The sequence below is a fragment of the Wyeomyia smithii genome, chromosome 2, assembly GCF_029784165.1.
Source record: "Wyeomyia smithii strain HCP4-BCI-WySm-NY-G18 chromosome 2, ASM2978416v1, whole genome shotgun sequence".
Lineage (NCBI taxonomy): Eukaryota > Metazoa > Arthropoda > Insecta > Diptera > Culicidae > Wyeomyia > Wyeomyia smithii.
Window position 1 is genome coordinate 274,304,156 of NC_073695.1, and position 13,262 is coordinate 274,317,417.

Genomic DNA, 13,262 nt, shown 5'->3' on the forward strand with positions numbered 1-13,262 from the left:
ATAAACTCGATCGGTCAACGAAATTGGCGGGGCTCATCATGGCGGGTCCAGGTCCAGGCCAGACGGGGAAAACCGTGTAATTACGGCCGTACGCTTAAACAGTGACAGAAATAACCTCGTCACAGATTGAATTTGATTTTCACTACAGCAGCTGCCTTGCCATTAGACGATCGCTTTCGAACTCGGCGGCGGTCGATCGTGTTGCAACATAATTGTTTCTAAATAAGTGATCATCATTTATGCAAATCAGCGAAAGAGTGGTCTCAGTAAATCGCCGGGAGGTGCAACAAATGAATATGTATGATATAATTATTTTAGTCTGGGACAGGTAGGGCAGCAAATCACACACGCTGCTAATGCTTGTGAAAAAAAAAAAACACTCCAATTCAGGAAAGTTTCCCATACAAAATTTTAATCAGCCTAATTAGGTTACTTACCAGCAATTTGTAGCGTTGCATTCCGACTCTGCACCTTCCCAGCGGCATTTTGTGCTAGGCACCAGTAAACGCCGCCGTCCTGTTCTTTCTTGCTGTGAACCGTCCTCAGGAAGAACAACGAACCGGACGGCAGCAGGACGTGGTTCGGTGTAAACTTGACCGGTTCGCCGTCCTTGTACCACTCGATTCGCGGTTCCGGTTTGCCCTCCGCCTTGCAGTTGAGCGTGACGGGGTCATTCTTCGGTACCAGGACATCGCTTGGGTGTTCCGTTATCCGCGGTGTCCGGAATTGAGCTGAAACAAAGAGGAAAGGCCAGACATTAGTAATCACTATCGGGCAGAGATGCAAATTATTAATATCAGCTAGCAACATGTCATTTGCCGTTCCCGGAATGTAGACGTTCGGTTGGTTGTTGTGACTTTCCCGAGTCTGACTCAATGGTGTGCCACTCGACAGCCTGCCAATCCGGAACGTACATGATTCGCTTCCACTGTAAACCACTGGGAGGCTGTTGATAACGCAGCTGAGCTTTCACGCGATTCACCAGCGCATCGTTTTGAAATCTCTATCAACAGAAGGATAACTTTACCAACAGGCTTGCAGTCACAGAAATCATGCACCACTAGGTTGATGTATTAAAAGCCAACACTATAGACACTAGCCTTTCTGAAGGCTAACTAGTGCAGCAGATAGATTAAGTCACAACCCACCAGCATGAAGCCCGATTTGACAACTTTATTTAGTCAGCCTCCGCACTTTATGGGCGAAGGATAACATATGAATCTGTCTGTTAGAGCTCGAATCCATGCACTTTCAGGCAGCTACCGTTCCGCATCGATGTGACCCGATGTTTGCTCGACATGCAAACTGCATTTGGTTCGACATAGGCAGAGTGTGATGTGCTTGTGATTCTTGCCGCTCTCAGCAGCATCCACCAACCGACCGAAACCCAATATGTTTCAGCGCCAGATCGTATCAGAAAACGACGATTGACGATGATTTTGGAATGCACTTTTCATAGCGCTATAGCGCCTCGTACGTTGTTACCCATGTTCATCTCGAACCGAAAAACTTTGGGCTCGAGTGTTATGGATCTACTTGACTCAGTCGAATGTGAAGTTATGTAGGAACGGTTAAGTGGCGTAAGTGCCTTCAAAAATTGTATGAATCAAGTATAATAAAACTAAACTCAACTTGGAATATCTCGAAAAATGTTGTTTAATATTAGTAAGATTAGTATTAGAATTAGTAAGAGTCATACTATAAAATTAAGCAAAAGGTTTCCTTGTTCAAGATCAGCTTCAAGATTTTTTTAAAATCTGAACTGAATTTCCTCATTGACCTACACCAGCCGATCTTAATTATTCGCAGATAAAAAGCTGCGATGAAACCCCTATCTTCAGGATTTTTCATAAAGAATCTTCTAAAAATCATATTTTTGAATTCAAGCTGCATTGGATTCCAGGAACGACCCCGCCGGGATGCCCCGAAAAAGCCTGCAGGGGGAACATTTACATTTCTACATCAAAATATAGCATGCGACACCTCTATCTCCAGGATTTTTTATATGGAATCTTCCAAAAGACATATACCTGAACACAGGTTGCATTGGCCACTACCGGAACAACATGGATATCAAGGTTGTTAATCGATAAGTTATCGTAAACGCCGATGACGATACCGTCTGTTATCGTTATCGACGATGACGCTAACGTCTTCAGACATTATCGTCATTTCCAAGGACGATAGCTACTGGACGGTATCGAATCGATAACGTTTGTTTATGACCAACCACTGCCATACAATTTTCGCATCATTAGATATATCATTCAGATGGAATTGAATCATAAATCTGACAATGCCACATACCTTGCTATTCATAATCGTGCTTCAAAAAGCGCCTCACAATTTGAAACAATTAAAACTGAGACATTTTTTATCATGATGAGAAACGAAACATGAACAAACTAGGAAAAGTTTTTTCTTGGTGCCTAGTGATGCTTCGTCTCCACCCCTCGAAGTGAAAAAACGCTTCCCGTGCCTACTTTTTGATCCAATTGCAACCACGGCAGACAAAACATACAAAAGACGTTAGCGAGCTGATAACGTTTGGTGAATATCGTCATCGCCGATGACGTTAATGTTTGAAGACGCTTTCGCCAACGATCGATAACGATATCAGACGTTATCGATATCGGCGATGACGATTATCGACGATAATCTATCGTATTAACAACCTTGATGGATATGGATATTTCCTACACCCGGTGACCTAGGGATTGATCAACATTTCGAATGTCGGTTTTGGATAAACATGGGGTCGGATGTACAGGAAACAATCGGCACCCGTAGATTCTGATAGAAACATCAACGAAACAATGTCAAACAGACTATTTTCGAGTTTCTTTGACTTTGAACAGTTGTCATTGCGAAACTCAAGGAATGGTTTGCGATTAATGGGATTCCACGGGTATTGGAGTCGGATAATGGACCGCAGTACTCGTCCGCGAATTCCAAAAGTTCGCAAAGAACAGGGACGTTGACCATCCAATCCTTTTTTTTTTCTTAGGCAAACAAATAAGCTGAAAACCGGGCCTGCTGATCCCACAATGGACAGGAAGATAAGAAATTACTACAAGCGGCATCCTTCAGCATCAGTATAAGATGAGGCGAAAAAATAGGTGCCTTATCGACTAACGTTATGCGTGCCAAGGATGAGTCTACAAACTCGTCGGAAGCAGTCAAAACGAAACACCAAACAGGCTGAATCTGTGAAGCCGAGGGCTAGAAAGCTTTATTACAAACTTCTGACGAAGGAATCAGGGTGTGTTTTTATGGATGACGAAACCTACATAGAATTAGACTATAAAAATCTGCCAGGACCGTAAATTTATACCACACCGGAGATCATGAATGTCCCCACTTGAATGAAAGCCAGTACATCTAAAAATTCGGCAAGAAGGTTATGGTGTGGAAAGCCATTAGAACTATTTATACGTTCACGGCCAAGACGATTCTCAAGAAATGTGCCGAAATTTAGTCAGACGTCTAAATTGCACTGTTACACGCCAGAAATATGCCAAAATCTTCCAGATTACAAGACATGATAAACAGCAATAGTGATGCAATGCGTCGACGGGAGATGATCATGTGCAGTTGAAACTATACTCAGACGAAATACTCATCACTTACGACCAGCCAAGACAATGCAGAACGAAAGCCAAGAAAAGTTGGATCCACCTGTGCCAGGAGAACAATAGACTTAGACAATATAGAGAGCAGCTCAGAAATCTACTCACCAGTTAAAGATCCGGTTTGAACTCAAAAACACTCAGTTCACAGTGGCTGTGTTGTAAAACCATTGAAGCTTAAAGATTTGAACACTATTAACATTCTAAAGTAATATTTGTCGTTTTCACAATGAAAAAATTGAGTCTTCAGCACATTTATTATGTATCTATCCAGCACTGTTTGATAAGAGGGCAATTTATTTTGATAAGGGACTGTTTTAGCCCTTTGAAATTTGGATATCTTGTCCTAATAAGGTTGTGCAGTTTATACGGCACATAATACTTAATTGAGATCATACCTAAATCAAGGGCTGAGGGTTACTTCTTGTAGTGATTCTTTTTTTTCATTTCTCTTTTTTAAGGAGATTTTCAGCCTTCGGCTGGTTCATCTCCGCTTGTAGTAATTCTTCACTCTGATCTGGTAATGAAAAAACCGGGGAATGCTACAATAGATCTAATGAAAGGTCACGGTAGCGAAACCCAAAAAAAAACATTCTCAACACGGAAGATGTAGCGAGCTATTTAAGTTTTACCTGAATTGTGTCCAAAGAGCAAAAAACTGAATCCAGACTCCATTTTTAAATCGTAGATGGCGACTTCTATTTTTCAGGATACAGTCTAAAATAGTCAATTACTATCCAATATTGAAATTCCTGGATCATAACGATGCCCAGAGGCCGACAGTCGATCCCAGACACCGTTTTGAAATTAAAGATGACGGCTTTCGATTTCTGAAAAGCTGCCTAAAATGGCCATATAAAGTCTAACATGGATATTTGCGGAACCGAAATGATGGTTAAAAAAAACCAGAACCATTTTGAAATCTCGATACGAGAATTCCTTGCTCGGAAGTCAGAGCTCAACTCCAGACATAATTTTGAAATCGAAAATGGCGACTTGTAGTCTCCGGAAAACAGCCAAATATGGCCAATTACTATCCAATATTCATATATTCATATTTCCGGAACCTGAATGATAATCAGAACTAAACTCTAGGTACTATTTTGGAATCCTAGATGGTCCCTCGAAACAGTAAAAAATTGCCAAATATTACCCAGTATTGAAACTCCGGGACCATGATAATGTCCATGGGTCGACAATCAACCCCAGATACCATTTTGAAATCAAAGATGACGACTTGTGGTCTCTGGAAAACAGCCTTTAATGGCCAATTGTTACTCATAATTAAAATTTCTTGACCTGAATGATATCCACTGACCGGAAATCGAATCCAGATTCCACTTTTAAATTCAATATGACGATAGTCGGTTTCTGATAAACTGCCTGAAACTGTCAAGTACCATCCGATATAGATACCAGAACCTAAATGTATTTATGATGATGATTGGAAGCCAGAACTCAACTCCAGGCGCCATTTTGAAATCCAATATGGCGACATCTGGTCTCTGTAAAATAGTTTAAAATGGCCAATTACCACTTAATATTAAAATTTCGGGATCATGAAGAGGCCGGAAATTCATCAAACATCATTTTGAAATTCAAAACGATAACTTCTCGTTTCAAGAAAGTAGCCTGATATAATGAAATAGCACACAATATGGATATTTAAGGAATCAGGCTGATGTTCAGAGGCCGGTTAACGACTCCAGGTGCAACCTTGATAACCAAGATGGTTGAATGAGCGGTGAACCATTAAAATTAATTTTGATAACACAGAACAACACATAACAAGAAAAGAAATTCATGTTTACGTTTAAATACTAATCCCCTCATGTTATTAACAGCGAAGGAAAAAAATCACCTCTAGCGATTAATGAATACATATAAAACAAGCCTAGGATGCGTTGACATCGTCGTCAGTATGCGAAAAACAAAGTATCGGTGCTGGTGCACTCTTTTTGCTTTCCTCTTTACGACATATTTCTATTCATTAGTGTACACCACAATACGTGGTTCTCAATGTGCACAACTCGGTATATGAAGTTATTCGTCTCTGTTACAGAGAGCGATCAGAACTTGTTATATCCTTATTCTTTTGACTCATGAATATGATTTTTTGTCAGAAAAAGAAAGAAAATGACAGTGTATGCTCTCCTACTCTCGCTTAAACTCAACCGCTGCCGAAGTAGTTCCTTCCCCCACACATTCCCTCTCACCGCACCACACCTCTGATGCTGTTCAGGCGACATGATTTTCTCCTGTTGCTATCCTTTCTTCCCGTAACTACCGGCCTATGGAAAGACAAACGCAACGATCGAATCGCTTCTCAGAGCTGATGTAGTCTAGTCATGTGTTTGTTTTCTCCCAGAAACCTATGCACCCTATCATCATTTCATTATGGGTTGAGAGGATTCGAGTTTAGTCCCAGCCTGTACACTTCGTGAAGTGCACATATGATGAATAAACGACGATTGCATCATATTCGTTTCGTTTCCATCACTGGTTATTAAGCCGTATGACCCAAATGTTGGTAGTATCCAATAATCAAATTCAAATAATATTTTGATCTAAGCGAAATTTATGCCACTCAACACAAATTTAGTATACTTTCAGAGTATTATGTACATAATTAAAATGAGGTGTGATTTTTACTACCTTTCTTGAAGTTGGCAGCACTGGTGTGTAATGGCCTGCAAGCGTCATCTGTCAAAGACAAACTTTTCCAGTACATTTTGCCATTCCATAATCGTAGAAAATTATCATTACCATTCGTGCTCAGTGAAGAATTTGTTTTGACTTTTACGGCCATTTGTGGTCGTCATAATCGACTTGAGGTATCAACAAGACGGCGCTACATGGAAACTCGGTACTTGGTATGTAAGTACTCTACTCGAACCGGCACGTGTAGGTATTCTGGCTAGAGGGCTGCAGAAAGTGTATGTGGGGGTTGCTGCCATACTGAAGGTAAGATGGCCGAAAACGGGAGAACGTGAATTCCGGCCTGTAGATCCTATTGCGGGCACTTCATTTAAGTGCCACATCTACTACAGTGGCGGTGTTCCGGCGATTTGAAAGGAATGAACCAAGTCCACTGAATTCTTTAGCAACTAATTTTTTGTACACGAAGCTTTAAGCTAAAATATAATCGTTTAGAATATCAATTCAAATTTATCTTGTTTCACTTACAACTTTCAGTGAATCGCCTATAGAATGCCGCATGTGTTTTAGGTTAAGCGCTTTCCTTTCAGCTGTTATTTTATAATCATGTTAAGTACATTATAAGTGTATTTTATAAAACTTACGATTTAGCCTAAGATACTTAATAAATTTCCAGATTGATGTAACTTTTATCTAATAGGTGTTTAAGTAATAACTAATAAGTATTCAAGATATTATAATTTCTTTACCGCACAGTATGATCTTCGATCAGCAATGACAATCACTTTGACAGGGGAAGTGGAACAGTTGTATTGAAGCGGCGCGTTTATTGTTGATTAGACATAGGGTACCCAGCTGCAACAGGCTCATAGGAAAACAGATGAATCGTGTCATTAGATGGAGACCGATCGGTGATCGATAATTATCGTCTCGCGATTCTTCTCTTTTGTTTTGACACTTGGATTCTATCAGCGAAGAGTGATCATCGGTTTGTAGAGCTATTGGAAATTCCATCTCTGAGAGAGAATGATTTATCTCAGCGAATCTCCGAATTGGTTCACTCGGACTGGCGTATCGTACGATAAATGTTAGAACCGACTAAGAGACGAAGTTGATTCACACGTTGAAAAAGATCGATGCTGGTTTCATCGCCGATCACCATCATTGGCCAGAGGTATGGCTATCTGTAGCACTTGTTTTGTACCCGGAATATACGTATGCACACTTGGATACACCCGAATGGAAAGGCCTGCTCTCAGATCGACCATGTTCTGATCGGCACTTTTCAGACGTTGCAGACATGAGGTAGAGGACCAAACGTTGACTCGGATCATTATCTCGTGGTATCCAAGATTCGCGCCCGGTTGTCCAACATGGTAAAATCCAGGACGACAAGGAGGATACAGTTGAACATCAAGCGGCTATCAACTGGAGAAGTGGCTACAAAGTACCTGCAGAAGGTTGATGAGCGGATCGCGGACCAGGTCGGAGGTTACCTGAATGAACAGTGCAGGCATATCCAGAGTACAATCAGCATTAAAGCCGGAGAAGTGTTGGGTACATCTGCGTAAGCCACGTCCAATGAGTGGTTTGATTCTAAGTGCTAGCGAGCGACGGATAAAAAGAACCGCGACAGAGTTCACATGTTAGCCACGGCTGTGACTCGTCAGAGCGTAGAAAGATACCGGGAAGCTAGAGCTGCTGAAAAAAGACTCCATCGCCGGAAGAAACGACAGCATTGGGAGCGTATTCTTGCGGAGGTGGAAGGTTGCTTCTCTAGGCACGATGCAAGAAGCTTCTACAAGAAGATTAATGGAATCAGGAGCCGAACTGTGTCAGCCCCTGTCATGTGCAACGATAGGGAGGGAAACCTGATTACCGATAGAACGGAAAACTTATAAAAACAGCGAAAGCCGAAAGAAGCAGGATGGTGGTTGAGGATGATGGCAAAGCCCACCATCCATGGACGTGGTGAAGAAAGAAGTGAAAGAACTGAAGAACTGCAAAGTAGCTGGTAAGAACGGAATTCCAACCGAACTCCCCAAAGTCGGGAGCGAACAGCTATATTGTGCTTTACACCGGATCATGCTGAGTTCATCGTCCGAAGAAGAATTACCCTTGGAGGGTCTCAGATCTTTGTTGGCGAATACCAATGCGGTTTTCGAAGGGGACGCTCCACTACGGACCAAACGTTCACCCTACGACAGAACCTAGATAAATTTCGAGAATTCAACTTGCAGACTCCCCATCTGTTCATTGACTTTAGGGCAGCGTACCGGCGTGCAAAGAAGCGGCACCATCATTACGAAGTCTCACATGCTTCTAGGTTTTGCGGGCGATATCGACATCATTGGTATCAACCGTAGAGCTGTGGAAGAGACCTCCGGACCTCTCAGGAGGGAAGCTGCGAGAGTAGGGCTTGTCATTAACTCTGCCAAAACGAAATACATGGTGGCTGGTAGAGAGCGTGGTAGTCCGACGGGTGTTGATGCTGAGGTGGTGTTAGATGGGGAAACTTTTGAAGTAGTCGGCGAATTTATTTACCTGGGTACACTAGTGACATGTGACAACGAGGTTAGCCGTGAGATAAAAAGGCGGATAGCAGCTACAAACAGGGCCTTCTAAGGATTGCGTAACCAGCTGAGGTCCCGTAGTCTGCAAACCCGTACTAAACTTGCACTCTACAAAACACCAATTCTTCCCGTGGCCCTGAAGCATGAAGCATAGACGTCGAAAGAGGGCGATCGGAAGGCTCTTGGTGTTTTTATTTTTTTTTTTAAGCATAGGATTTTGCATTCAATCCTTGGCGACAGACTTGAAAATGTTGTTGGGCGAAGACGCATGAACCATAAAGTGTAAATCGGCGGATATAGTCAAGCGAATAAAACACGGAAAGTTGCAGTAGGCTGGGCATTAGGGTGGGACACAAAATAAATGTTAGCTCCCATGCACTTTTCGTGTTCCTTATGGGTCCCATAACAACTGTGTAACTTTTCAGATCGATCGGTGAAACGCCCGATTTGCGCCCGCTTTTCAAAGTTTCTATACGATTTTATATGGGAAAATCCACTTTTTCAATACTTATTCTCTACAGATGTCCAGTTGGCTGTTAAAAATATATCAATACATGATATTTGTAGGAAATTTTCCTGGAAAAAATTCTTCTGAATACCTTAAGGCGCTACGATGCTTGTAGAAACAGCTATTCACCCCAAACTGATTGAATGTCTGACAGACGGCCCACCATTTAAATTTTTGCAGCAGCACTGCTACAGCATGCTGCTATTGCAAAATTGCTTAAGTATGAGAAATAATTTCGCGTGGAATTTATTTTCAAAGTGTGATTTTTGCTCATAGTATCTTCGAAAAAGCACACAAGATAAATTTAAGCGATATCATTTCTTATCACATGGTTGAATTTGCAACAGCAGCATGCTGCAGCAGTATTGCTAGTAAAATTCAATGGTGAGCTGTTCGTCAGATATTCATTCAGTCTGGGGTGAATATCTTTTTTCGCAAGCAAAGTAGCGCCTTGCGGTCTTCAGAAGAATTTTTCCCAGGAAATTTCCTATAAATATCATGTATTGATATATTTTTAGGAGCCAACTGGACATCTCTATAGAAAAAGTTTTGAAAAGTGGTTTTTCCCATATAAAACCGTATGAAAGCTTTAAAAATCGGGCACAAATCGAGCGTTTCACCGATCGATCAGAAAAGTTACAAAGTTGTTATAGGACCCATAAGGAACACGAAAAGTGCATGGGAGCGAAAAAACAGCACCATCGCTTTTTTTCCATATAACCGTGTCCCAGTCTACTGGGCATGTGGCTAGAATGCCGGAAGAACAACCAGCGAAGACTATATTCAGCAGAAACCCCGATAGACACCGTCGACCGTGCTGTCGACGAGGATGCCCGCGAAATGGGTGTTAGGGGAGATTGGAGGATAGCAGCCCAAGACCGAATGACATGGTGATGTATTCTGGACTCGGCATTGGATCGAAAATCGGGTGCCGTAAAAGTATAGTAAGTAAGCGTTACACACGTTAATAGGAAAAATTTTAAAATCCATTCAGGCAAGAAAATTTCCTTGGCCGCTTTTCTTGATATTGAGGGAGCCTTTGATAATGCATCTCACAACTTAATACAAATAGCCATGAAAAGGCACGGTATAGATAGAAACACAATGAAATGGATTCATGCCATGGTGATTAGTCGTGAAATTACAAATTGCACTGAATCTTGCAGCTCAATGATTCAGGTGTAAATCTTTCCAAAACAACTATAATCCATTCCACTCAAAAAAAATAATCCGTTATTCCTAAACTGCGGCTGGAAGGCTCCGTAATAGAGCTATCCACTGAAACCATCTGGATCTCCCAAATCGAACAAACAAACACCATGACTTCACCCATAGTGCGTAAGCTAGGGTCTCATGCCGGTTTGATGTATTGAATGTTTATAACAATAAGTAATTTTCGCCGAAACCATCTCACTATTGGTGACAAGAGGTTTTTCAAAACGGATATTTATGTTTGTTTTTAAATAGTTTATTTGACACGGCACGATACAATTTATGTTTAACTGAGCCAAGTACATTTTTTTTAAATTCTAAATTAGCAGGGAAAAGAGGGAGGCCTTTTATTTATTCTCGCGGCCGACTACGAGCTAGTGGGGATTTAAGGTGAGAGGAGGGGAGTTACAATTTTGATTTTAACTATATTGAGTTATACGATTTATTTTTTTGTACATGGCTAAGCAGTGATGTTCTATTTGAGCAGTTTGGACTGAGGTGTCTGCGTGAACATAAAGATGCCGAGTCTTCGTTTGAGTGTCTCCAGCTTAGTGTATCATCTTCTTTCAGCGTGTAGCGGGAATGGTAATCTAACAAATAGATAGAAGAGTTTCATATTTTAATACCAGCGTGTTTTATGAACACGTATAGCTGTGTCATGTACTGGAGATCAGACCTAACACCACAGTATTCGGTACACGACAAAACAACATGCTCGATGTCATGGTAGCCATCGCCACAAACGCAGTGATTACTGTCTACAAGCCCTATACGAAAGAGATGCGTGTTTAACGTATAGTGATTGGACATAAGTCTGGACATCACGCGAATGAAGTCCCGACCTACATCCAACCCCTTGAACCATGCTTTCGTCGATACCTTAGGAAAAATGGAATGTAGCCACCGTCCCAGTTCATCTGAGTTCCTAGATGATTGCCAACTGTTGAGTGTTCTCTGACGCAAAATGCTATAAAATTCATCATAAGCAATTGGTCTTTCATAAATATCGCCATCAATAGCACCCACCTTAGCTAAAGAGTCAGCCTTTTCGTTACCCGGAATCGAGCAATGAGAAGGGACCCACGCTAAGGTAACCCGGTAATTTTTATCTGTTAAAGCACTTAAAAACCGCCGTATTTTCCCCAGGAAATACGGGGTGTGCTTCACAGGCTTCATTGATCACAGAGCCTCAATGGCACTGAGACTATCTGTGAAGATGAAGTAGTGGTCTATGGGTAGGGTTTCGATGATTCCAAGAGAGTACTGAATAGCAGCAAGTTCTGCGACGTACACGGAAGCAGGAGCATCGAGTTTGTAGGAGGCGGTAAAATTTTCGTGGAAAACACCGAAGCCAGTGGACTCATCTAGATTAGATCCGTCAGTGAAAAACCTTTTATCATAACTAACATGTTTAAATTTATTGGAAAAAATCTTAGGGATCTCTTGGGGTCGCAATTGATCCGGGATACCAGAAATGTCTTGTTTCATGGTGGTGTCGAAGAATATAGCATTATTAGAAGTAGCTAAAAGTGCGACACTGGAGGAATCGTATGAAGAAGGATTAATATCTTGAGCCATATAGTCAAAATATAAAGTCATAAATCTGGATTGAGATTGAAGGTCGACCAACCTCTCGAAATTTTCAATTACTAATGGGTTCATAACTGTGCATCGAATTAGCAACCGGTAAGAGAGATTCCAAAAACGATGTTTCAACGGAAGAATACCCGCTAACACTTCAAGGCTCATCGTATGGGTCGACTGCATGCAACCCAAGGCGATACGCAAACAACGATATTGTATTCTCTCTAATTTTATAATGTGCGTGTTCGCGGCGGAGCGAAAGCAGAAACAGCCGTACTCAAGAACTGACAATATCGTTGTTTGGTATAACCTTAGAAGGTCTCCTGGGTGAGCACCCCACCAAGTTCCGGTAATCGTACGAAGAAAATTAATCCTCTGTTGGCATTTTTGTGTCAGATACCTAATATGACAAGCCCAGGTGCATTTGGAGTCGAACCAGACCCCGAGATATTTTGCGACTAAAACCTGAGAGATCGTTTTACCCGTTAGTAGGAGCTGCAGCTGAGCTGGGTTATGCTTCCTAGAAAAAACGACCAGCTCAGTTTTCTCCGGAGAGAATTCGATACCCAGCTTAAGAGCCCATTCAGACAAATTGTCTAAGGTATCTTGCAATGGTTCTTGCAGATCGCTAGCCTTGCCACCAGTAATGGATACAACGCTATCGTCTGCAAGTTGCCTTAGCGTGCATGAATTTGCAAGACATTCATCGATGTCATTGACGTAAAAATTATATAAGAGAGGACTTAAACATGAGCCCTGGGGGAGGCCCATGTAACTAATTCGGGAAGTTGTCGAATCGCCATGTGAGAAATACATATGCTTTTCTGACAACAAATTGAGCAAAAAGTTATTCAAATTTGGTGAAAGTCCCTGCGAATGAAGTTTCGCGCTTAAAACTTCTACAGAGACAGAGTCAAAAGCCCCGTTAATATCCATGAACGCAGAAGCCATTTGCTCTTTTCGAGCAAAGGCTAGTTGAATTTCAGTAGAAAGCAACGCTAGGCAATCATTCGTCCCTTTGCCCCGGCGAAAGCCAAATTGAGTATCTGAAAGTAACCCGTTTGTTTCGACCCATTTGTCTAACCGTAAGAGGATCAT

The 13,262-nt window shown here is 41.7% G+C and overlaps 1 protein-coding gene across 2 annotated transcripts in view; it reads right to left on the bottom strand.

Annotated features, from left to right (window-relative positions):
• LOC129724326 (roundabout homolog 2-like) overlaps positions 1-13,262 on the bottom strand; it is a 521,020-nt gene that overhangs the window by 166,536 nt on the left and 341,222 nt on the right. For both annotated transcript variants that reach the window (XM_055679088.1, XM_055679087.1), the window contains exon 3: positions 438-731. In XM_055679088.1, coding sequence (XP_055535063.1) covers positions 438-731 — 294 coding nt within the window. The remainder of the gene's footprint in view (positions 1-437; positions 732-13,262) is intronic.